Source organism: Glandiceps talaboti, chromosome 15 (assembly GCF_964340395.1).
Source record: "Glandiceps talaboti chromosome 15, keGlaTala1.1, whole genome shotgun sequence".
Taxonomy (NCBI): Eukaryota; Metazoa; Hemichordata; class Enteropneusta; family Spengelidae; genus Glandiceps; species Glandiceps talaboti.
This window is the reverse complement of record NC_135563.1, coordinates 15,473,466-15,499,337: the sequence shown is the minus strand read 5'-3', so window position 1 is coordinate 15,499,337 and position 25,872 is coordinate 15,473,466. Positions and strand designations below refer to the sequence as shown.

The following is a 25,872-nucleotide window of genomic DNA, read 5'->3' as shown; positions in this document are numbered from 1 at the left end:
TAACCTTACAATAATTAATAATGATAATAACTGATAACACAACACCTGAGTTCTGTAATAACAGTGAACTTCAAATCATCAGATATATTTTTGTTTTCTTTCTCCTTGTAAATCGCAGTAAGCTATATAATTCAAGATTGGGAACTTTTTGTTGTTGTCATTTTCAACATACACAAAGTTAACTCTCGTCAAGTTGGAAAAGAACACGTGACAGCACACACTCGTGGCGTTTTGTCTGAAACCATGCAGTTGTTCCTATGGTAACGGGTAATTTGTTTGATCATGATCTCTATATACTGGTTGTTTGGTTCTGTTTCGTTTCTCCAATTCCAGTGCTGATGTAACCTTTAAACTGAAGATGAATCATAGCTCAAAACGTCTCTTAGTAAACCACTTTCAACGACTGGAAATAACCGGAATATAAAACCGTAATACCATATTACTTCCCCGTATTCTTGTTCGACCGGGAATCTGTTCGCGGCTAGCGTAATGGTTGTGGGTTGTATTGTATTGGTTGTTGCTGCTGTGGTTTGCATATGAATTGCACTTTAGAGATCAATAGTGTATTTTACTGAGTTTACTAGCCGGCTATGTACTATCTAGCAGTAAGTCCAGGACAACCTGATCTCAATTTTACCATGTTCAACTTCGGCACCAGTAATAGACAACGTTGGTGTGTTAGTTTCTGTTTACTTATCCTGTTCGTCTTACTGGCCTTGTTACTGGAAAGTAATGGTGAGTGATTTTATTGTAATATAATTTGTAATTTCGTTCATTAACTGATACATAACAACAGCATATTTTCCTTGTTTGTGATATCAACCGTACGGTAACATATATCAATATTGCTTTATATTAACCAACTACATGTATATAACAATATAATCGACTGTGTGACGAACACCTGTACATTCCCCTGACTCTGCCTGGCCCTACCAAATTTCTTCCAATACCTTCAAACTGTTTGTGGCATGGTACGGTTGAAATGTATATCACAGGTCGACTATTGCACGCAAATGGACAATGAGATCGATATAGTGAACAACAACAACACCGTATATCGATCTGTGTATTCAGGATTTTAGATCGCCTGCGTTTATTGTTTACTGAGTAAAAGTTGACGAAATTTGACCAGTGAAAGAGAGACCGCGGAGACCTAATATCTGTTGGTATCGAGTTATGAATACCCTTGCTTAGAATCCAATTGACATGTGTGGAGGTTCTTGGCTCCCATCTTTCCAAATTCAAGGTGTAACCTAGTCTATCTGCTAGACCTCGGATGTTCTTCCGATAATATACGACACACGACCGAGCATCGCTATCGAGGATGGAACATGCAAGCCCTCACTGTGAACTTCGTTCGCTTATAGTATCGAAAGAAAGCCCGAACGTCTAGCAGCAAGACTAGGTGTAACCAGGCTATGTGCCCACGCTACGGAAGTAGGTTTTCGCATGTGCAACAGAATACGTTTGTTTATCTGGGAGGAGCATTTGGTAAATCCGACCCAGGTAGTTTATCAACATATTAGTGACTGTTCACACATATTGGTTACATGTAGTTCTTGCCTAATCCGAAGAGTCCCTTGTTATATTTTTTTTCAAGTCTAGTGGCAGTGTTTCTGCTACGGTTTTTTTCCGGTGCGTACGTACGGCCAGACACCCAGTCTGGGTGAAACACGTATTTCTATAAACTTATACATACAAATTATAGCCCGAACAATTATATTTTGAGGGGCCTGTTCTAACACGATCCAAACACTATTACACAATGACAATTTGTATCATTGAAATTGTAAACTGAAATTCGTGGGTACGAACAAACTTACGTATCATTTGTACAATCAAGGGGGTGACCCTAAAACGAATGACAACCTGAATGACGGAAAACGAATGACAGCATTTCTAGGTGGTAAACAGTGGAATGACACCCTTTTCTACATTCAGTTAGTTGAATGACACCCTCTGCAATGTAAAACCAGTGGAATGACAGCCGCCACTCTATAAAATAAGTGGAATGACAGCATTTTTAATGCTTTAGAACTGGAATGACAGCATTTCTAGGTGGTAAACAGTGGAATGACACCCTTTTCTACATTCAGTTAGTTGAATGACACACTCTGCACTGTAGAACCACTGGAATGACAGCCGCCACTCTATAAAATAAGTGGAATGACAGCATTTTTAATGCTTTGGAACTGGAATGACAGCATTTCTAGGTGGTAAACAGTGGAATGACACCCTTTTCTACAATCAGTTAGTTGAATGACACACTCTGCACTGTAGAACCACTGGAATGACAGCTGCCACTCTATAAAATAAGTGGAATGACAGCATTTTCAATGCTTTGGAACTGGAATGACAGCATTTCTAGGTGGTAAACAGTGGAATGACACCCTTTTCTACATTCAGTTAGTTGAATGACACACTCTGCACTGTAGAACCAGTGGAATGACAGCCGCCACTCTATAAAATAAGTGGAATGACAGCATTTTTAATGCTTTGGAACTGGAATGACAGCATTTCTAGGTGGTAAACAGTGGAATGACACCCTTTTCTACATTCAGTTAGTTGAATGACACACTCTGCACTGTAAAACCAGTGGAATGACAGCCGCCACTCTATAAAATAAGTGGAATGACAGCATTTTCAATGCTTTAGAACTGGAATGACAGCATTTCTAGGTGGTAAACATTGGAATGACACACTTTTCTACATTCAGTTAGTTGAATGACACCCTCTGCACTGTAGAACCAGTGGAATGACAGCCGCCACTCTATAAAATAAGTGGAATGACAGCATTTTTAATGCTTTGGAACTGGAATGACAGCATTTCTAGGTGGTAAACAGTGGAATGACACCCTTTTCTACATTCAGTTAGTTGAATGACACCCTCTGCACTGTAGAACCAGTGGAATGACAGCCGCCACTCTATAAAATAAGTGGAATGACAGCATTTTTAATGCTTTGGAACTGGAATGACAGCATTTCTAGGTGGTAAACAGTGGAATGACACCCTTTTCTACATTCAGTTAGTTGAATGACACACTCTGCACTGTAGAACCACTGGAATGACAGCCGCCACTCTATAAAATAAGTGGAATGACAGCATTTTTAATGCTTTGGAACTGGAATGACAGCATTTCTAGGTGGTAAACAGTGGAATGACACCCTTTTCTAAAATCAGTTAGTTGCATGACACACTCTGCTCTCTAAAACCAGTGGAATGACAGCCGCCACTCTATAAAATAAGTGGAATGACAGCATTTTTAATGCTTTGGAACTGGAATGACAGCATTTCTAGGTGGTAAACAGTGGAATGACACCCTTTTCTACAATCAGTTAGTTGAATGACACACTCTGCACTGTCGAACCACTGGAATGACAGCCGCCACTCTATAAAATAAGTGGAATGACAGCATTTTCAATGCTTTAGAACTGGAATGACAACATTTCTAGGTGGTAAACAGTGGAATGACACCCTTTTCTACAATCAGTTAGTTGAATGACACCCTTTTCTACAATCAGTTAGTTGAATGACACCCTCTGCACTGTAAAACCAATGGAATGACAGCCGCCACTCTATAAAATAAGTGGAATGACAGCATTTTCAATGCTTTAGAACTGGAATGACAGCATTTCTAGGTGGTAAACAGTGGAATGGCGGCTGTCATTCCAGTGGTTTTACAGTGCAGAGGGTGTCATTCAACTAACTGAATGTAGAAAAGGGTGTCATTCCACTGTTTACCACCTAGAAATGCTGTCATTCCAGTTCCAAAGCATTAAAAATGCTGTCATTCCACTTATTTTATAGAGTGGCGGCTGTCATTCCACTGGTTTTACAGTGCAGAGTGTGTCATTCAACTAACTGAATGTAGAAAAGGGTGTCATTCCACTGTTTACCACCTAGAAATGCTGTCATTCCAGTTCCAAAGCATTAAAAATGCTGTCATTCCACTTATTTTATAGAGTGGCGGCTGTCATTCCACTGGTTCTACAGTGCAGAGGGTGTCATTCAACTAACTGAATGTAGAAAAGGGTGTCATTCCACTGTTTACCACCTAGAAATGCTGTCATTCCAGTTCTAAAACATTGAAAATGCTGTCATTCCACTTATTTTATAGAGTGGCGGCTGTCATTCCACTGGTTCTACAGTGCAGAGTGTGTCATTCAACTAACTGAATGTAGAAAAGGGTGTCATTCCACTGTTTACCACCTAGAAATGCTGTCATTCCAGTTCTAAAGCATTGAAAATGCTGTCATTCCACTTATTTTATAGAGTGGCGGCTGTCATTCCAGTGGTTCTACAGTGCAGAGTGTGTCATTCAACTAGCTGATTGTAGAAAAGGGTGTCATTCCACTGTTTACCACCTAGAAATGCTGTCATTCCAGTTCCAAAGCATTAAAAATGCTGTCATTCCACTTATTTTATAGAGTGGCGGCTGTCATTCCACTGGTTCTACAGTGCAGAGGGTGTCATTCAACTAACTGAATGTAGAAAAGGGTGTCATTCCACTGTTTACCACCTAGAAATGCTGTCATTCCAGTTCTAAAGCATTGAAAATGCTGTCATTCCACTTATTTTATAGAGTGGCGGCTGTCATTCCACTGGTTTTACAGTGCAGAGGGTGTCATTCAACTAACTGAATGTAGAAAAGGGTGTCATTCCACTGTTTACCACCTAGAAATGCTGTCATTCGTTTTCCGTCATTCAGGTTGTCATTCGTTTTAGGGTCACCCCAATCAAGGTACTAGATTACAGTTGCACACGTACACTAGCGTCGGCATTTGGTCGATCATTACCACACCAAAATCGTTAGATAGATGAGAAATTTTTTTACAGATTACAGATTGCATGTAGGTAGTGTTTTGACATAATCGGGAAAACTTCAAAATTAACTTCACAAGTATCGCACGGGCCAGAGCAGACTAAGCTTTACACTTCCATACTAGGTAGCTAGCTACGTGCGATCTCGAGTTTGGTAGAAATGTCATTGATATTCCCGTTATTTTCCCTCCGTGTTCTAATTCTTTGAAAGTATCTGTTATGGCTGTTTTATGATTGATTAAACTTGTATTTCCAAACCCAATGTCCCACCTCAGAAAACAGTAAATAAAATCACAAACATGTGCTTCTCCGAGTTATCCCGATGTGTACGAGTACGACCCCAGCTATTTCAAAACAAACGCAAAAATGCATACGTCGTGATGGGGTGAGTACGGACTCTTTGGTCTCCGCTCTGTCTCCGTGCGTATGTTTGACTACGATGTCAGTCGATGTCATTTACATGACGAGGATTATTGTTAGTGGTCTAAGGGCTGAACAACGCGACGTATCTTATAGTCCCTACTATGACTAATTCTAGTGAAACACAATCGGGTTTTACTTACAGTTTGTATTCTTTGATTTCTTAACAGGTATTTTAAAGTACTCCCCTGCACATACATTGATCAGCAGTCGATTTCCATCGATTAATATACTTGCAAAAACTCATCCCAGTCTAAATGACAGTGGTAGTGACGTCAACAGTGACGCAATCAAACCAATAATTGTAAGCACTAAGGTAATTGTGTTTTTCCAGATCATTGAATTGCACTGAATTTCTTGACAAGAATTTATGGTAATATTTGCACAAATCATGAATATAATCAACTGTTATCAGCTGTACTCCAATTTTGGAAAAGGTTACTTGCTAAGGAGGGTATTCCAAAGCTACAAGTGTGTCTTCCTAAGTTTCGAAACACAAAGTCTCTCTCCGATAAGAAAATTAATAGGGATATGTATAATTATTTTCTGAATACTATTGCTGCCGGTGATATCCCTTTACACATTGTTCGCTACTGGCATGATATTCTTGACATTCCAATACCAATGTCTACCTTGCTTGTTCTTCCATTTAAAGTTACAATTGATGTGAAATTAAGATATTTTCAGTATAAATTGATCATGAAGATTTTACCTACAAACAAATTATTGTTCACTTGGGGCATTGTAGACTCACCTTTATGTATTTTTTTGTGATGAGGTTGTAGAAGATTACTATCATCTCTTTTGGGATTGTACGCATGTAAGCAAGTTTTGGATTTCAGTTAAAGAATGGTATTTTTCAATAACTCATACTCAGTTGCCTCTAAACGTACTCTATTGTATACTTGGTATCTTGGAAGATGTTACTGTATTGGATAATTTCGTTTTTCTTCTGGTACGTTATTTTATTTTCAAATGTAAATATAGTAACTCAAGCCCACGGATTGAAGCTTTTAAGAAATACTTTAGATATACATACAAGATTGAAGAAAAAATTGCAATATCAAAAGGCAAAATAGGTTTACATTTACGAAAGTGGGGTGTTTTTGTGGAATATTTTGATGAAATGTAGGTTTGTTTTGTACTTTTTTTCTATTTCTTTTCTTTCTTTTCTTAGTACTTTCTGCGCTGTAACTTTTTTCTTTAATTAATAAAAAAAAATTAAAAAAAAATTTCTTGACATAATGTGTCTCATATTTATACATGAAGGATATCAACGATTTTTTTGTTAATTACCATTATGTTATCTGTAATTAATTTGAAGTAAATTTTAATAGTTATATGAGGAGCAAAATGTTTACTTTGTTTTATCGCGTACTAACCTGTGAAGGGGTGAGGCCAATAGCTCAATTTTGGACATTAACATAATTGTACTTTATTTTGTTTTGGTACAGATCACGTTATTACCCAATGAAGAGGAAGAGAAGACTACGTTATCACCTAATGACCAGGACTTGATTCAGTGGAAGAGGAGGTCGAAAATGAAAACGACGTGTGCATCAATGAAGCTGAATTCAGAATTGTACCACAGTCCAACATATCAGGACCACAATACAATGATTTACAATGACGATTATAAATTTCTCTACTGCCCTATACCCAAGACTGGAGCGACTAGCTGGAAACGAGTTATTCTTGTTTTGGAGGGGGTATATAACTCAACCGAGGGACTACATCACAAAGTAGTCCAACTCCAGCATAGCTATCCAACACTTTTCAAACTTTCTCCGAAACAGAAAGAAAATCGGCTTGAGAAGTACACCAAATTTTTGTTCGTTCGACACCCATTCCAACGACTTTTGTCCGCCTACAAAAACAAATTGGAACATCCAGATTCGAATCTGTTTATAAGAAGATATGGGTCAAGAATTATATCGAAATATCGAACAAAGTCAACCACAACAAGAGGGACAGATTACCAAACGCCATCGTTTAGTGAATTTGTCAAGTATCTTATTGATCCAGTCAACCAAAATTCGTTTGATAGACACTGGGATTTCATGCATAAATTATGCTCCGTCTGTGAGTACTCATACGATTACATCGGTCATTTTGAAAACCTGCCGGATGAGGCTGATACTATAATACACCAATTGGCTGGCAACAACTACTCGTACCCAACATACAGTACTCATGTAACGAACAGCTCTGACGAAGAAATTTATCGGAAATATTATTCTCAAATTTCAAACGAGGATATTGTCAAACTGTACAACGTTTATAAAATGGATTTTGACTTGTTTGGTTATCCTTTCCCTAAAGAATTATTGGATGTAGACAAAGCATAAAAAGGAACGTGTAAGGGATAAAGTGGGTAAAGAATAGAGCGTTTGATCTGTGGTGTATCACATGGACAGAGTCGTCACTGGTGGCGCACTTATGTAGTTTTTTCCTCGTCTTTCATACACCTCCATCCAGTATCATGTACTGTGACACTCTACGGATCTGGGGTTCTTATGGTTTATGAGTGGTATTTTAAAGTACTAAAAGGTGGCACTTGTAAACTTACGAAAGGAAATGTTTTGATAAATAATGACGTTTTACAATTGGAGGAAATAAACAACACGTCTCAGTATAAGCAGCATAATTTGAACATTGGACATTATTGATATGCCACAGAGCTAGAGAAAGGCACTTGATAAAAGAGCTTGTGAGAAAGTTCCAAAATATATCACCAGTTTGTAAGTCTACTTACAGAGACTGAATTACAGCAAATAACATATTTACACAAGAATAATATTTCCAGGTCTGTTTTGTTCAATGGTAACTGTTATTCAAACCAAGAACAATGACTTTGGCAGATACACCCTCAGCAGACCTTGACTAAGTCCTGTCAACCATGCTCAGCACTTTGCCGGATGGTTCAATAATTCCACCTTAAATTGTACAACCCTTGCAGCAGTTGTCTAGGGATGCCTTTGGTCAGAATGTCCTTTTATCAGTGGTGAACAATTAAGACTTTGAAATTGCCGGAAAATTTTCTCTTTATCACACTGACATACATTGATTCAAAACACAACTGTCGGTGCCTCTCATGTTCGTATCAGTTTGTTTTATGTCTGTGAAAGTTAGTTATATTGCCGTATACCATGTTACTAACTTTTACAGATATAAACAAACCGATAAGAACATGGTGTGAACCTACGCCTGAGGCGCCTTGTGTTGTTTTGCATTCATGTATGTCAGAAGACAAAAGTGAGATGAATGGGTGTTATACTGTTTAGTAGACTTAGGAAGGATGTGGTCAGATTCAAATTTCGGGGATTAGGGTACTTTATTATCGATCCAATATCGATTAGAAATCAGCCACACAGATTAACTTGATTCGTTGGCAGTCTGTCAGTTATTCACAGAATGTCACCACCGAGCTGGAACTTATAAGACGGTTTTGTCTCCCTGTGTATCTGAAGACGTGACTATGAAGATACCAAGACGATATCTTGGGTTGGTCTTTATCTGTGTTGTCGTCGTTGTGATTGTCCTTGAATTCAAAGGTACAAGTAAGTAACCATATCTTCAAAAACTGAGATGTCTTGTGGTTAAATTTCTTAATAATCTAATCGGTAAACCAGGCACGATCAATAGATACTTTATCATAACAGTGCAAGTGGCCAAGTCGGTGTACGACAGGCTATCTCCATTATAAGGGTCCCATTTTATCATGTATCGAAACTGGTAGGTTTCGTCATGAACCGGTTGAAAGGAGAGTATGTGAGCTTTGTGATGATACAGATACTGTAGAAGATGAAAGTCATTTCCTCTTTCACTGTAAATTTTATTCAGATCTTCGAGCTTTGTATTTTGATTTCATTGACATGGCGACCTTCAATATTCTTCCTATTGGTGATAAGTTTAAGCTATTACTTCAGGATAATGTGAAAGCTACGGCCAAATTTATTGAAGCTGCATTTCTTAAACGCAAAAACTGTTTATACAGGTTAAGTTGACTTGTTATTTGAATTTCTGAGCTTAGCTGTTTGACTACCTTTTGTTTTGTAAATTACTGTTGAGGTGACTTATAAGTCTACTTGTTGGGCTGGGAGGTGTTATTATTTATTGTTCTTTTTTTTGTCAATGTAAACTTTTCAGGTAAACCTCATGTCACTATAATAAACAATTATACTATCATGATCGTCTCTCACCCCCACCCCGCCCCAATCATGTTCAAAAACAGAACACTTTCTTACTGGTTGGGGACTGGATACATTTTTAGCAAGATATAGGAATAACAGCTTATTGAATCATTGAGCGTCAACATTTACTAGTGTCACTAGAACATGCTAGTCCCAGAATCTCACATAGCTCCAACTGTGCCCATGAATACATAATAACTTTATAGCATAAAACACACACTCTCTCTCTCTCTCTCTCTCTCTCTCTCTCTCTCTCTCTCTCTCTCTCTCTCTCTCTCTCTCTCTCTCTCTCTCTCTCTCTCTCTCTCTCTCTCTCTAGCTCTATGTCTGTCTCTATGTCTGTCTCTCTCCCTCCCTCCCTCCCTCCCTCCCTCTCTCTCTATCTCTCTCTCCCTCTCTCACCCACGGTTATATTTCCATGCTTTGCAATTGGCCAACCCACATAATGACATCACATTGTCATTGTAATTACGTGATACAACTAACATTTGACCTATCGAAGCTTTCAGATATTGCCTTGCTTTATTTGAAGTACCTGGGTGCAATAACATAGAAACACGCTTAACACATTTCACACACCTAGATGTTAATAAGGTATACATCTGTTTCATTCTGATCAATAAATACTGAAAATTGAAATTAATCACCATGGTACACAGAGCATCAAAGATCAATACACACACATCCATCACAGATTTGGATAGTTTGACAACTATTAGAAATGTCCCAGCTGGAGATAGTGGTTCACAGGATTCAGACCAGTCACCTTTCTGTGATGCAGATTTGCAGAGATTACCGTGGTAACGGGGTAACCCGTTGCCATGCTGTGATGTAGATTTGCAGGATTACCATGGTGACCAGACAGCTGATATCACAGTGAGTAAAATCTTTTTATAGGCAGTCAATGCACACAGGCTCAATAAAGGCTATTGTGTTTTTTTCTGATTTGAATTATGTAATCACAAAGTATAGGAAAATAACATCACAATTCCATTATATTGTTGATTAAAAAATTTCAGCAGTCATATGTATTGAATTAATAATTCAATTGAATGGAAATCTTAATACCAAGTGAAATACGAGTTGAAGTATTGTTACAGTAGTAATTATTGGTGCCTGAAATGGAATATTAGTGCCTAGGCACATCATACACATAACGAACATTCGATTTTTGGTCGACGCCATTACTTTTGCTCCATGCGCTTCTCAAGCATTACTATAGGCACGCGTGAAAATAAGTTAACATTCTGGTTCTATTTTGACCCTCTAGCATGAGGAATTAAGGTATTACGTACAGGTACTGAGAATTGTCATTCTTCTTTTTACCTGTCCCTTCCGTCTGTCTATCTGTCTCTGTCTCTGTCTCTGTCTCTGTCTCTCTCTGTCTCTCTGTCTCTCTCTGTCTCTCTCTCTCTTTAGACCTCTAGACCTCCCGATCTCTAGACCTCTCTCTCTGTCTGTCTCTGTCTTTCTCTCTGTCTCTCTCACTGTCGCTTTCTCTGTCTCTGTCACTCTCTCTATTTCTGTCTGTCTCTGTCTCTGTTTGTCTGTTTCTCTCCCCCTCTCCCTCTCTCTCTCCCTCCCTCCCTCCCTCCCTCCCTCTCTCTCTATCTCTTTCTCTCCCTCTCTCACATTTCCAAACACTACCAGCCAGACTTGGGACACGTCGACGTCCCTCTCTTCTCGCGGCTAAGTCGATTACACGGATTAGGGATGGTAGTCACGAATCTGGCAGCGAGACAGCGAGACAGGCCGACTGTGTATCAAACAGTAGCAGGACAACGTGTTCTCAATTCCAAGTTACCATGTTCAACTTCCGCACCAGTAATATTAATAGACAACGTTGGTGTGTTAGTTTCTGCTTACTTATCCTGTTCGTCTTACTGGCCTTGTTACTGGAAAGTAATGGTGAGTGATTTTATTGTAATGTAATTTGTAATTTCGTTCATTAACTGATACATAACAACAGTATCTTTTTCTTGTCTGTGATATCAACTAACCATATATCAATATTGCTTTGTATATGAACCAACTATATAACAATAAAATCGACGGTGTGCCAAACACGTTTATCACGTTTATCAACATTTTTAAATTATTTTTTATCTATATTTTACAACCAAACACAAAGAGGTGGTTGGAATCATACAATTTAAAATCTCATATACACAGGAATACACTGACTAAAAGAGTCAAGACATTAAGGGTAAAATATTTAAGAATGATTCCTAACGAAAGGTTACAAAGGTTACAAAGCTTAAGAAAGGTAAGACATAAAAATATACTGATTACTGTTAAAAAGGTCTATACAAGCTCGAAGACATTCCGTCAAGCCATCATTGGTAATTGTACAAAGCGTATAGTATGAAACTGTTTTTGAATCGTTCGGTTCTGCATCTGGGAATACTATATTTTTTTGAGTGACGGGTCTTCCTTGTTGAGATTGGATTGATCAAGTAATTTAATTTGTCATTACTAATGCATATTTCCCCCCAAAAAGATACATTCCCCTGACTCTACCTGGCCCTATCAAATTTCTTCCAATACCTTCAAACTGTTTGTGGCATGGTACGGTTGAAATGTATATCACAGGTCACGTGGCAATGTTCACTATCTACTCAACTGGTCTGAGAGCAGATTAAGTGCAAAAGTTATGTCGCGTACGGACGAAAATCAGTGTTTCTGTCATTTTTTTTCTCGAAATGCTTGAAATTCGATAATTCATCAAGGGAAAACATAATTTTCTTGAGGTTTGGTGGAATGGAGTTACAGTGAAATTTGTGGACTTCATGGCCTTACTACTGGCGATCTAGGCAGGGTCATGAGGCAACAATTCTTGCGAAATCCGAAGATGATTATAATAAAAGACCAAGTTTCTTTATTTTTTTATGATATAATTATGTTATTAGCTTATCACATGCTTACACATATTCGGGATTCTGAATAAATGTATAAAGTCAGAAATACAATGTGAAAAATATAAATATACGGTATCATGATATATATCATTTTTTCACAATGCTTGACAGGATGTTAAAACAAACCATATAATAATGATAGCAAAATATTTCAGGTCGAGTTTATTTATTCAGTCATCTTGATACCATCTCTTGTAATTTGTCTGCATGGCTACAGCTAGGAAATGTACACAATTTACGGTTAAACAAATGGTGTAGCTCCTCTCACCTTGTCTTCTCAAAAAATGTTAAGCCCCGCCAAATTAAACTCAAGCATTATTTTATCCACCCCTTCTGTCACCTTACAATACAATGCAGATATAAAACCATATGGTACAATGATAGCCAACTACAATAATACTCCGGACGAGATTACTTTACACAGGATGTTGTGTACTTAGTTTAATAGTTTATCAGGTCCACCAAATATTCCAAAAAGAGATCTGTCATTTTATCAGACGGAGTAAATGTTTTAACATAAGGAACAAGATGTAAATGAGATCGAGCGCATCTTCGGAGTCACTGCATGCAGCAGGCGACCTCACGTTGAACGACTTTTTCCGTCTTTTTACCTCCCGTAAGGGCACGGGAGGTATTAAAGGGGAATGTTTGTCTGTGTGTGTGTGTGTGTGTGTGTGTGTGTCTGTCTGTCTGTCTGTCTGTCTGTGTCATCATTTTCTAAAAATCGGATGGCTCAATTGTAATGAAATTTGGGATTTATAATCTTTAGGGTAATAGCTAGACCTGATTAGGTTTTGAGCCAGATCTGTTAATGTTTAATTAGAGAAATTTGCATATTAATGAAATCAACTAATTACGCAACATCTTAAGACTGCATACTTCAATTTCAATATAATTTAGTGTATTCGTTAAACATAACAATATACATTTGTCCTATAAAATTCGTTGGTGTATCTTACAGCATTAATGAAAAATTTGCATAATTAATTATTTTTGGTAATTAGGCTATATCTTACGACTGCATACTTCAATTTCAATATAATTCAGTACACACATTAACCATAACAATCGCATATGTCCTGTAAAGCTTGTTGGTGTACCTTTCAGTGTTAATGAATAATTTGCATAATTAATGATTCTTGGTAATTAGGCTATATCTTACGACTGCATACTTCAATTTCAATACAATTCAGTACATACATTAACCATAACAAATTGTGTATGTCCTATAAAGTTAGTTGATGTACCTTACAGTGTTAATGAATAATTAGCATAATTTATGATTTTTGGTAAATAGGCTATATCTTAAGACTACATTAAGCAGTATCATACACTCTTACATACTCTTACATACATTTACCTAAGAAAGCACGCTTGTCCAAAAAACAAAGCCTGTTACCATAGTTTTTTTTAGTTTCATGAGTTATTTGCATAATTAGTGATTCCTTACGGGAGGCATTCAGTTTAAATCTTTCTTTTTTTTGAGTTTCACTCTCTGACATTATTGCGACTTGCTATCTTCAAATGAAGGAGACTTTCAAGACTACTGTTACTCGCGGAAAATGCACAGTGCATGTGCGCACTTCTTTTGTACTTTTCCGCACAAAGAATTTTTAATTTGCTACACTGCCAAAAGTTACAATTTTTAACTGGACACATTTTTATTCAAAGTTAAGCCAGCGTACAATAGAGATATGAGATACATATAATAGCGAGAAGTCAGTGTACAATCACTTTTGACTTTAGTTAACCGTCAATTTAAATCGCGCATACTAAGAATCGTCATGTAAATAACGATTTTAATAACATCCCTATGAATTCAAAAAGTTACTTTTTTTCTTGCTTTTTTCCTAAAAATGTTATTCCTTGGCCCAGATCGACCTCCTATAACCCTTCCAGTTACCGTAGTCATCGTTTTAATGGCTCTGTAAAAGATAAAGACAAAGGAAACATTTGTATAGCGCCAAAATCCAAAAATAAAAATTTTTCAGAGGTGCTTCACAAAATATTTTTTTTTTTAAAAGAAACTTTCCATAAAATACACAAAGTCTAAATTATGCAATGGAAAAGAAAGCGTTCCACAAATGTTCCTTATGTCTAAAAATATCAAAAATAAGTTTAAGTTCAGATAATACGCTTAGAAATACGCTTCTCTAAAAAGGTAAGTCTTGATACTCCCTTTAAAAGATGACACTGTTTAACATTGTTTGATTTCGTGTGGTAATTTATTCCATAGTTCTGGTGCAGCAGTAACAAACGCACGTTTTCCATAAGTATGCTGAGCTGGGTTAATTGTGAGAAGAAATTTGTCCTTTGACCGAAGTTCGCGTACAAGCTCATACCGATTGAGTAGATTTGATAGATATGGCGGTGCTAAGCCATGCAGTGCCTTGAACGTAATCAGAAGAAGCTTGAACTTAATTCGTTGCTGTATTGGAAGCCAGTGAAGTTTGAACAGTACGGGTGTTATGTGGTTTGTCTTCTTGGTCCTGGTGATTAATCACGCACATGTATTTTGAACACACTGTAATTTCCGCAGATATTTGAGTGGTGTACCATGTAAGAGGGCATTGCAATAGTCAAGTCTGGATGTTACAAATGCATGAATTAACATCTTTACTGCATCTTCAGAGAGATATGGTGTTATTTTACTGATGTTTCTTATATGATAATATGCGGCCTTGCAGACTTGGTTGACTTGATTTTCCATGGACATTCGGCTGTCAAGAGTTGTTCCAAGGTTTCTAACTGCAGTGGATGACTGTATCTGGATTCCTCCAATTTTCATGGTTGGCTCTGTACGAAATGGTGTAAACATTAAAGTGAACATTCACTAATTTTAGACCTCACAAACATAAAACCAAGCTCGTTTGGGGAGGTCTCGTGGCAGCAGCCCCAGAGACGAGAGTCTGGGTAACCGAGACTAATGTGTACCACGACTGGAGCTCGGGGGCGTTACCAAAGGTCAGCTCTGTCAGGGGTGTGTGGCCAGTGCTGGAAACCCCATTTTCTAGTAGACCATTACAGGTTTTTACAAGATGAAAGTTTAGACCAAAATACATTTTCCTTAGGAGGCAACATTTTTGGGGAATTAATGACAGCTATGATTTGGTAAAGGACAGTGGACCACGTTTTAGACCAAGCAAAATAGAAAATAATGCAATGTGGACCCCGTTTTAGACTCTTCAGCTACAAAAAAAAACAGACCCCATTTTAGACAAAAGGGCTAGAAAATGCACCCCAAAGTTCGGCACAAATACGTATACGCAAACAAGGGGAGTAGCCCCCGGGGACTCGAGCCTAGTGAAACACAGTCGGGCTTTACTTACAGTTAGTTTGTATTCTTTGTTTTATTAATAGGTATTTTAAAGTACTTCCCTGCAGCTGCATTGATCAGCCGTCGATTTCCATCGATTAATATACTTGCAAAAACTCATCCCAGTCTAAATGACAGTGATAGTGACGTCAACAGTGACACAATCAAACCAATAATTGTAAGCACTAAGGTAATTGTGTTTTTCCAGATCATTGAATTGCACTAAATTTCTTGACATAATGTGTCTCATATTTATATATGAAGGTTATCAAAGATTTTTTTGTTAATTACCATTATGTTATCTGTTATTAATTTGAAGTAAATTTTAATAGTTATATGTGGAGTAAAATGTTTACTTTGTTTTATCGCGTACTAACATGTGTAAGGGTGAGGCCAATAGCTCAATTTTGGATATTAACATAATTGTACTTTATTTTGTTTTGGTATAGATCACGTTATTACCCAATGAAGAGGAAGAGAAGACTACGTTATTACCTAATGACCAGGACTTGATTCAGCGGAAGAGGAGGTCGAAAATGAAAACGACGTGTGCATCAATGAAGCTGAATTCAGAATTTTACCACAGTCCAACATATCAGGACCACAATAAAATGATTTACAATGACGATTATAAATTTCTCTACTGCCCTATACCCAAGACTGGAGGGACTAGCTGGAGACGAGTTATTCTTGTTTTGGAGGGGGTATATAACTCAACCGAGGGACTACACCACAAAGTAGTCCAACACAAGCATAGATATCCAACGCTTTTGAAACTTTCTCCGAAACAGAAAGAAAACCGGCTTGAGAAGTACACCAAATTTTTGTTCGTTCGACAACCATTCCAACGACTTTTGTCCGCCTACAAAAACAAATTGGAACACCCAGATTCGAATGTCTTTAGAGAAAGATATGGGTCAAAAATTGTATCGAAATATCGAACAAAGTCAACCACAACAAGAGGGACAGATTACCAAACGCCATCGTTTAGTGAATTTGTCAAGTATCTTATTGATCCAGTCAACCAAAATTCGTTTGATAGACACTGGGATTTCATGCATAAATTATGCTCCGTCTGTGAGTACTCATACGATTACATCGGTCATTTTGAAAACCTGCGTGACGAGGCTGATACTATAATACACCAATTGGCTGGCAACAACTACTCGTACCCAACATACAGTACTCATGTAACGAACAGCTCTGACGAAGAAATTTATCGGAAATATTATTCTCAAATTTCAAACGAGGATATTGTCAAACTGTACAACGTTTACAAAATGGATTTTGACTTGTTTGGTTATCATTTCCCTAAAGAATTATTGGATGTAGACAAAGCATAAAAAGGAACGTGTAAGGGATAAAGTGGGTAAAGAATAGAGCGTTTGATCTGTGGTGTATCACATGGACAGAGTCGTCACTGGTGGCGCACTTATGTAGTTTTTCCCTCGTCTTTCATACACCTCCACCCAGTATCATGTGACACTCTACGGATCTGTTACGTGGTTCTTATGGTTTATGAGTGGTATTTTAAAGTACTAAAAGGTGGCACTTGTAAACTTACGAAAGGAAATGTTATGATAAATAACGACGTTTTACAATTGGGGGAAATAAACTTGACTAAAATTGCTGTTTCTTTTTAATTTTGCACGAAATAATTAGAAATGTTGTTGTGATGTTTGTTATGTTGAAGATGAAATATGTCATAAGTCTAGAAATGACGAAAAAGAAACAAAAAAGTTCCAAGTTCTCTCATAATTTATCATAAATGTTATATTCGGATTCAAATAAAATATCTGGTATAGCTCAGACCACTATACAGCCTTGCTGAGAATTTTTTCTCAACCTGGGATTTCACTTGTGAATTGTATTCTGGATGGAGGTAAAGTGATCTACTCTTTTTTGACCAATGCACATATTTGGATTTACCATTCGGTGTATCAACATGTTAAAAGATCAAGTACCATCCACAGTTCCGATTTAGAACGCAATCGAGGTTTAACGTTTGATATTAGATGGCGCCCTCTAAAGACAAAACATTTAATATCACTACCTATCGTTTTCAAAAATCAGACTGGACATAAATACTTAATACTCACAACAGGAGTGTTTCACATTGTTGGACTTCTGAAAATGAGTTTCAATATTTAAGAATGATACTTCAACATGATTTTATGATGATATAGGAAATACTTGCATTTGAAAAACTGCAACAGATCTGCAAACACATATACAATGTTCATTATGAACAGCACATGCCACAATAAAATGATTTTATGATACAATGTAGTATATATATAAGCTTGAAATGTTTATTGCAAGAAAAAAATTACTGGATAAAGTTACTGTACAATATTTCAGGCTTAGTCACAAATCTTGGACTATGTGAATACATATATAAATAGCACTACATAACTTGACCAAGTGAGAGAAATTGTAGAGTTGGCCTACAAGTTTTCTGTACAAACATGGTTGGCAAGTTCAACAACTTGTAACACTGGACTTGAACTAGCCTAGAGACTTTGTGATATTGTTAAGCTGGATAGCCAAGTCTGTGACACAGCAAGTCTATCTTATAGACTTCAATACATGATATAAGTGCTTAGTTTGTTAACATTCAGACAGCTTTCTGTGACAAATTTACAAAAAGAAAATTAACTGTTATGACTAGAAAAGACGAGATACACTGCATTGTGGGTGACCCCATGCCACGTGAGTGCCTGTGTGGGTAATAAGGGATACTTTCACTTGTGCTTGTCGTGTTTTCTGCTGCACTGTCACTCGCCATACTCATGTAAGTACGGCTGCAGAGAACACTGCACTTGCTCATGCAAATACCCTGGGGTAAGTCACATTTGCACTAATGCACCATGGGAATTCTGTCATATTTATATCCACGTGGATTTCCACTCAACACTGAGAATGACAGCGGAGAATACAATGACAACACGTCTCAGTATAAGCAGCATAATTTGAACACTGGACATTTTATTGTTATGCCACAGAGCTAGAGAAAGGCACTTGATAAAAGAGCTTGTGAGAAAATTCCAAAATATATCACCAGTTTGTAAGTCTACTTACAGAGACTGTATTACAGCAAATAAAATATTTACACAAGAACAATATTTCCAGGTCTGTTTTGTTCAATGGTAACTGTTATTCAAACCAAGAACAATGACTTTGGCAGATACACCCTCGTTAGCTTAGAACATTTACTCAGCAGATCTTGACTAAGTCCTGTCAACCCATGCTTAACACTTTGCAGGATGGTTCAATAATTCCACCTTAGATTTTACAACCCTTGCAGCAGTTGTCGAGGGATGCATTTGGTCAGAATTTATCAGTGGTGAACAATTAAGACTTTGAAGGTGCCGGAAAATTTTCTCTTTATCACATTGACATACGTTGATTCAAACATAACTGTGGGTGCCTCTCATATTTGTATCAGTTGTTTTATGTCTGTGAAAGTTAGTTATATTGCCGTATACCATATGACTAATTTTTACAGATATAAACAAACTGATAAGAACATGGTGCGAACCTATGCTTAAGGCACCTAGCGTTGTTTTGCATTCATGTATTTTAGCATGATAGCATGACAGAGAGAAGATTGTTTGGCACCTTCAAAGTCAGTTTTAATTGTCAACCACTGATAAAACAACATCCTGATCAGCAGCATTTCTGGACAACTGCTGCAAGGGTTGTATTACTATTTTGTGTAGCAATTGCTCAATCCACTCAGATACTACAGTATAGTGATCGATTTGTGTTTATCAAATGAATGATGCCACATATCTAATTAATGCACCAATCAAGATATTCAAGCTGGCTGGTTTGACAGTTCTGATCAAGATATTCAAGTTGGCTGGTTTGAAAGTTCCGATCAAGATATTCAAGCTGGCTGGTTTGACAGTTCCCAATTCGATGCTGGCAAGGATCAGTTGTGTTCTCTTGCGAGAAATAGAACCAGTGTTCTTGCTAGAATTCCAGCACAGATTAATATTTGGTTTTTAAAAAATGTAGCTGATATCTTCAATACCAAGCTAACTAACACTAGTGAGTCATATACTTTTCAAAGCAAGACCTTTTAAGATTCACTATCTAAATATTTACAGCCATCTTACTGAAAGAGGCAACATCAATTATTTATACAACCTAGGTAAATATCTTTTAGCCTACATAAAAGTATGAAATAAACTGATATAAGAAATTTGTTCTGATTTAACGTTTTTATGTGAGAATTGACGTTGTAAATTGAAGAGCTTTGAAGCCAATGCTTCTATCTTATGTGTAATCTTTACTTTGTGTACATACAGTCTTTTCAGTTTGAGTCCAACTATAGACCCTCCACCCACGTGGGAGGGTCTATGGTCCAACTAAGCCAATGACTTATTTTAGACTTATCACAGCGTCCTCACTGATAGTTCTGGCTTCACACACATGTACTCCAAACATCTCTGAAGTCAAGTAAAAACTGTACACCTTACTTTATCATGTCCCATAACAACACAACACAGCATCAATGACATTACTTACACTACGCTTTGAGGTATTTGAGTATGTGTTCCCACATGGAGTCTATTTTGAGATATTTGGGTATAGCTATTCACAAAAAAGATGTCAATTTGAGATACATATATACCTTTTCCCCAAAAAGATGGTATCATTTTGAGGTATTTGGTAAATCTTTTCCCCAAAAAGATGGTACCATATTGAGTATGTTTTCTCCAAAAGACTGTATCATTTTGAAGTATTTGGACATACCTTTTTCTCAAAGAGTTTATGATGTTATTTTAAGGTACCTCCCCCCCACCCCAAAAGATGTCCTTTTGAGGTATTTGGGTTAACCCCCCCCCCCCCCCCAATTGAAGGCATCATTTTTAGATAACCTATTCCATAATTTTGTCCCTGGTGAACTATATATAATATCATCTATCTGTAAATAATCTGTCAAGATTGTTGACTACCAATACACGTTGCCTGCCTCCACTATGTAGTATGTTAATTACTTCCAGAGGACTTAGATTGCTTTCACCTCAAACTGTACATGCTGCTCATGTCTGTCAGATGGAGTCATTAATGTAGTGTGTTTGTCTCCATAGTTACGATCTTGTCTCCATGGTTACTAGTGAGGCTAATGGTATCCAGAGTTCTTCAAGACTATGTATGACACTGTTGTTTGTTATACTTGAGGAAAGTCTTCTAGTTCTGTATATGTACAAGTATTGATATCAATACATAAGTTGTCTTGACCTTACTCTGTAATGAAGCACCATTGGAGCACACTGAAAGGAAACGGGACAACAAATTACAATACTTAGTATTAAATATTGTGGTCTGATTTGTTGCTATGACAACAAATCACAATAAATAGTTATCAATTTTGTGAGGTCTGGATTTATGGTTTGTTTCCATGACAACAAATTACAATATACAGTATTCAATTTTGTGAGGTCTGATCTGTGGTTTGCTTGTTTCCATGACAACAAATTACAATATACAGTATTCAATTTGGTGAGGTCTAATCTGTGGTTTTATTTTGTTTCCATGGCAACAAATTACCAGATAAAGTATTCATTTGTGTGAGGTCTGATTTGTTTCCAGATCTTCCAGGGCTAATGTGCAAATATACAGTCCCATATGCTAGGTCGGTGCTCTACACTAGAAGACCAATATTCTAATATGCAAATGCGGGTGTATGATTTAAGTAGCCATTTGCTGGAGTGATGGACTAATATGCATGCAAATTTACTAAGTTATATGCAAATTTACTTGAATGCTAATTTTTCAAAGTATTTGTTTTAAATGTCTTTTGGGTACAGCCTATTTGTACTGGAATTAGTTTTTATTCTCAATACTTATACAATAAAATTGCTTACCTTGCCTCTCCACTGTGACAGCCATACATACTTCATTGTTACATTTTTCGGTAGAACTATGTCATTACACAATACTTGCACCTGTATAACGAAGGCAGGTCATTGGTCAGTTCAAAGGGTAACCAGCTGTCAATCACTTGTTAAATGACAGTATGTAAATTGTGTTAGATATATACAATGTCTTTCTATTTTATTGAATTCTTAAATAGTGATGTACTAATGAAAATCTTCAAACGAATAACAAATGGCAGTGTGCTAAATTTTTTCATGTTTCAAAGATGTTATTTGCTTAGCAACAGCAATTTGGAGCACCTACAACAATAAAGCTTTCATATGACTAAAGTCTTGACTTACCTCTAACCTTTTAGGAATGGCAAGCTTCTTTACAAGTAACTTTTTGATGTGTGAAACACACGTCCTGACTGAACATCGTAAATATTTTCTCTGTAGAGGTTTTAAGTATGCTTTTCCTTCATTGTCATCAACAATCAATGAGCTATAAAAAGAACAGAATGCATTGTGTTTTGATAATGTACTTGATTCATATCATCACAACCACATTAATATCACATTGATAATGTATATCTATTTCCAATGTTTGCATTACACATGCACAAAAATATTTATCTGACAAAATACACAAAAAATGATTCTTGATTGAGTAAACCTTCTGACAAACACTAAAACCTTAACTTACGAAGTACTTTCTAAATTTTATGGCCAGTCACTTCATCATTCACAGATTTGATTTTTCCAATACTTTCCCAGAGTAACTTGGGCTTTGCAGGAATAATTGAAATTCAAAGACTTTTTATGTGTATAAATCCTACATGCATAAAAGTGAGTAGCTCATATGCCTCTCACCACAGCAGTCTGGGTTTGAACCCACCTAGTGTGACTGGGTTTGATTAAAAATTAACCAGATCTGTATGTAAGAATTGATGATGCTCAGTTTGACCCCATAAAATAACTAGGTTTTCCCTGGGTACTCCACTGTCCTCCTGTAGGATACTTTGAGTACTGTCAGTGTTTGGGCTACGAGCGGCAAGTAGGTAAATCCTACTGGGGTTCCCATGCCATTTTACCTGGGTTCCCAAACAAAATTACCATAGTCTCTATGGGGAAACACTGCCATTTTTACCCCTTTCTGTTACCTGGGGTTCCCCAACCTTGGCAAAAACACTGACTGTGATGTTTGAATTTTCCAATTTAATTTGAATAAATGAAATATATATTCTCTTACTGTTATATGACTACATGCTGAGATTCTCGTTATTTTCCTAGTCCTCTTGTACCAAGTCCAAATTACAGCCTTACTTACCTGTGTCTTTCTAAACACATGGATACCTGTTCATCATTCCTGTAAAAGTGACTTTCTGTAGGGTCTAGTTTACCACTCAGAGATGTCTGTACTTGATTTTGAACTTTGTCCAACCCTCTTGATTTGTAAAACTCTCTCTTTCTGTCTTCTTCATCTGGATAAATTAAACACAACGTCAATCTGTATTAGCTTCAGGTTCACATTCTCCATCTGAATAAATCATTCCTAGGTACATTTTTAGACTGAGGTTCACATTTTTCATCTAAATAAATCATTGCTAGGTATATTTTTAGATCAAGGTACAGATCCATCACCTGAATAAATTGTTGCTATGTATAAAATTTTCAGACCAAGATTCAGATTTTTCATCGAAATAAAATGTTGCTATGTAAATTTTCAAACTGAAGTTCTGATCCTTCTTCTGCATGAATTGTTGCCAAGTACATTTTTAGATCAAGGTTCAGATTCTTCATCTTAATAAACCAAGAATTTTAAGTTTAATAGTAAGTTAGGTTTAGGTACTAGTTGACCAATCATGTATTTTCTTTCATAAAGTTTTGGTGCAAAAACTGAGCTGACCAATCATATACTTATTTTCATTAAGTCTTGGTACTGAAGCTGAGTTGACCAATCACATACATACTTTCATAAAGTCTTGACAATGAAGCCTACTTGACCAATCAAATACTTACTTTCATAAAGTCTTGACAATGAAGCCTACTTGACCAATCAAATACTTACTTTCATAAAGTCTTGGCGATGTAGCCTAGTTGTGACCAATCAAATACTTACTTTCATAAAGTCTTGGCGATGTAGCCTAGTTGTGACCAATCAAATACTTACTTTCATAAAGTCTTGGCACTATTTTGAAGACAATATCCTGCATTGTGCGGTCAGACTTTAAGTTTATCAGTGGCTGTGTCTCATGGATCTTGATATTACACATCGGACAAAACTTGGATGTCTGTAAGTACTTCACTATACAGCTCTTACAAACTATAAGATAATACAACACAAGCATTCAGTATATGGTACACTACTGTTTTCAATGAAAATACTTGAAAAGAAAGTTTATATGAATCATTAATCAGGTAAGAATAGGAAAGAATCCACATTTCCATTAGTCATTAAACATGTCTGTGATGTATTATATTCAGGAGCTTAGGGAGTACACTGCTTGTAAGTAAGTCTATTCATGTATATATATATATGTGTGTGTGTGTGTGTGTGTGTGTGTGTGTATGTGTGTGTGTGTGTGTGTGTGTGTGTGTGTGTGTGTGTGTGTAGATATCCATACAGATGTTGACAGCTTGTTTGACTAAGATCACACACTATATTTAGTAAAACTGAACATGACAGCTTGGCTAACTGAATATTCTATCGATATTCATTCTCATTTTCTTACATTTTGACTTTACCAACACACAAAATAACAGACAGATGACAATATTAATTGTTACTATAAAAATAACAAGTAAAATTTATCGACATTATCCTGGGTTCACTTCCTAACATCGTGACATGTCAATGTGTGTGGGAAGCTGTAAAATTAGCAGATTTCCGTTTCATGTTTTCACACTGCCAACACCATATAGAAAACAATAACAGTCCATACATATATGAACTATGCATTTTGATGGGTGGGTGTGCGGTGAAAACCACTCATGTCATACATCATAATCTTGGCACAGAAACAAAAGCCATCACTTCCATATTGTATTTACATTTGGAAATTACATTGTCAAGCTCTATTTAAAAACTTACAAAAGAAGGCAAATGTGTATTTTTTTTCAAATTTTTGGCTGTTTTCATTTCATACTTACATGTATGTAAACATTCTGTCACAGTGGTAGCATCAATGAAGTAACCAGCACATAGTATGCACACAATGTGTGGATTTACATCTCTGATCTTGATTGTCAAAATCTGGAGAGAAAAGAGAACAGCACATAATGTACCCATAGTGTTGGGATGTACCTGTGATGTAAACACATGATTTGAATAATGTTGACACAGTTATTATTATTGACCAGTTGACAATCATGCATATATGTCATCAAAGTGCCAAAACCTAAGGTAAACCATATCCATCGGTATACCATCCCAAGAAGGAAAACGAATATTATAATAGCCAGCATAAACGGGATGGGCTGGAGGTACAGCTACTGTGCTAAATCTGTAACTGTTGTAATTTTCGATTATTTTACATTTGCTTACCATCTAATTGGAAATTTAGATCAATTGCATCAGTCATGAATCATGTAACGAAGTGAAATTAAAAACATTGACAGCAGAGGTCACTGACCTAAAATGTGTTGGATGATTCACACCACACGTACGCACGTAATAATTATCCAGTGAAACTGAAAGTCCTCTTTCTATCTCACTGAGTTTAATTTTTAGAGGGAGAATGGGCCTCAAATTGTTCACGTTGTAAAGCCAAACGATGTATAAATGTTGCAAGGCCAAATCATGGGGAAAAATTAAAGTTGAAAGTCTCCCGCGCTTGAGCATACCCACCCTACGTCTAGACTCTAGTACGGCCTACGCTCATACAGTTTTTGCAGTACAGTGCAAATTGAACGCAAACCGCTAAAGCTGTTTCTACAAACTTGACTGTAGGCGTAATCTTCAGTATTGTCATATACTAATTTACAAAACGTTTACTCACTTCTTTCTCAGACACAGACGTGCCTGCCCCATCGTCTGAATCAACATCAACATCGCCGCCATGATGTTGCTGAAAGGACGAGTCGATCACCACTGGTTCATCCATGTTAAAATCCGGACAATATATAATGTTCAAGTATTAGCTAACACAAGAAAACTGTTGCAACGTGTCAGACGACTAAATTCATAGAAAAGCGGACGTCGGTCTTCCAGGAAAACGCATATATTTTGCTTCTTCGCTAATGTCTACATAGCAAATGCATACTGCACAACACCTCATGTATAAAACGTCATCATAACATGTTGTCTACATGGAACAAGCCATTTATG

At 36.9% G+C, this 25,872-nt stretch overlaps 3 protein-coding genes across 3 annotated transcripts; 2 read left to right on the top strand and 1 right to left on the bottom strand.

Moving 5' to 3' along the window:
• The first annotated feature begins 590 nt into the window (after positions 1 to 590).
• LOC144446256 (carbohydrate sulfotransferase 11-like) lies at positions 591 to 7,593 on the top strand. Its single transcript, XM_078136009.1, has 3 exons — positions 591 to 735; positions 5,416 to 5,561; positions 6,700 to 7,593. The coding sequence occupies exons 1-3, from the start codon at positions 591 to 593 to the stop codon at positions 7,591 to 7,593; spliced, it is 1,185 nt and encodes a 394-aa protein (XP_077992135.1).
• A 1,130-nt stretch (positions 7,594 to 8,723) lies between these two features.
• LOC144446255 (carbohydrate sulfotransferase 11-like) lies at positions 8,724 to 17,272 on the top strand. Its single transcript, XM_078136008.1, has 3 exons — positions 8,724 to 8,805; positions 15,717 to 15,862; positions 16,122 to 17,272. The coding sequence occupies exons 1-3, from the start codon at positions 8,724 to 8,726 to the stop codon at positions 17,013 to 17,015; spliced, it is 1,122 nt and encodes a 373-aa protein (XP_077992134.1). The 3' UTR covers positions 17,016 to 17,272.
• A 3,274-nt stretch (positions 17,273 to 20,546) lies between these two features.
• Positions 20,547 to 25,808, bottom strand: LOC144446571 (polycomb group RING finger protein 1-like). The gene is made up of 7 exons (XM_078136365.1): positions 25,544 to 25,808; positions 24,696 to 24,798; positions 23,716 to 23,868; positions 22,873 to 23,026; positions 21,906 to 22,047; positions 21,552 to 21,632; positions 20,547 to 20,957 (listed from the first exon to the last, which is right to left on the bottom strand). The coding sequence occupies exons 1-7, from the start codon at positions 25,646 to 25,648 to the stop codon at positions 20,904 to 20,906; spliced, it is 792 nt and encodes a 263-aa protein (XP_077992491.1). The 5' UTR covers positions 25,649 to 25,808; the 3' UTR covers positions 20,547 to 20,903.
• Positions 25,809 to 25,872: the final 64 nt, after the last annotated feature.

Excerpts from the sequence above, each read along its gene's own strand:
- LOC144446256 (XM_078136009.1), top strand. The coding sequence starts at position 591 with ATGTACTATCTAGCAGTAAGTCCAGGACAACCTGATCTCAATTTTACC. Across the intron at positions 736-5,415 it reads CTTGTTACTGGAAAGTAATG|GTATTTTAAAGTACTCCCCT; the intron begins GTGAGTGATTTT and ends ATTTCTTAACAG. Across the intron at positions 5,562-6,699 it reads CAATAATTGTAAGCACTAAG|ATCACGTTATTACCCAATGA; the intron begins GTAATTGTGTTT and ends GTTTTGGTACAG.
- LOC144446255 (XM_078136008.1), top strand. The coding sequence starts at position 8,724 with ATGAAGATACCAAGACGATATCTTGGGTTGGTCTTTATCTGTGTTGTC. Across the intron at positions 8,806-15,716 it reads CCTTGAATTCAAAGGTACAA|GTATTTTAAAGTACTTCCCT; the intron begins GTAAGTAACCAT and ends TTTTATTAATAG. Across the intron at positions 15,863-16,121 it reads CAATAATTGTAAGCACTAAG|ATCACGTTATTACCCAATGA; the intron begins GTAATTGTGTTT and ends GTTTTGGTATAG.
- LOC144446571 (XM_078136365.1), bottom strand. The coding sequence starts at position 25,648 with ATGGATGAACCAGTGGTGATCGACTCGTCCTTTCAGCAACATCATGGC. Across the intron at positions 23,869-24,695 it reads GACAGAATGTTTACATACAT|TTTGTAAGAGCTGTATAGTG; the intron begins GTAAGTATGAAA and ends ATTATCTTATAG. Across the intron at positions 20,958-21,551 it reads TGTCACAGTGGAGAGGCAAG|TGTGCTCCAATGGTGCTTCA; the intron begins GTAAGCAATTTT and ends GTTTCCTTTCAG.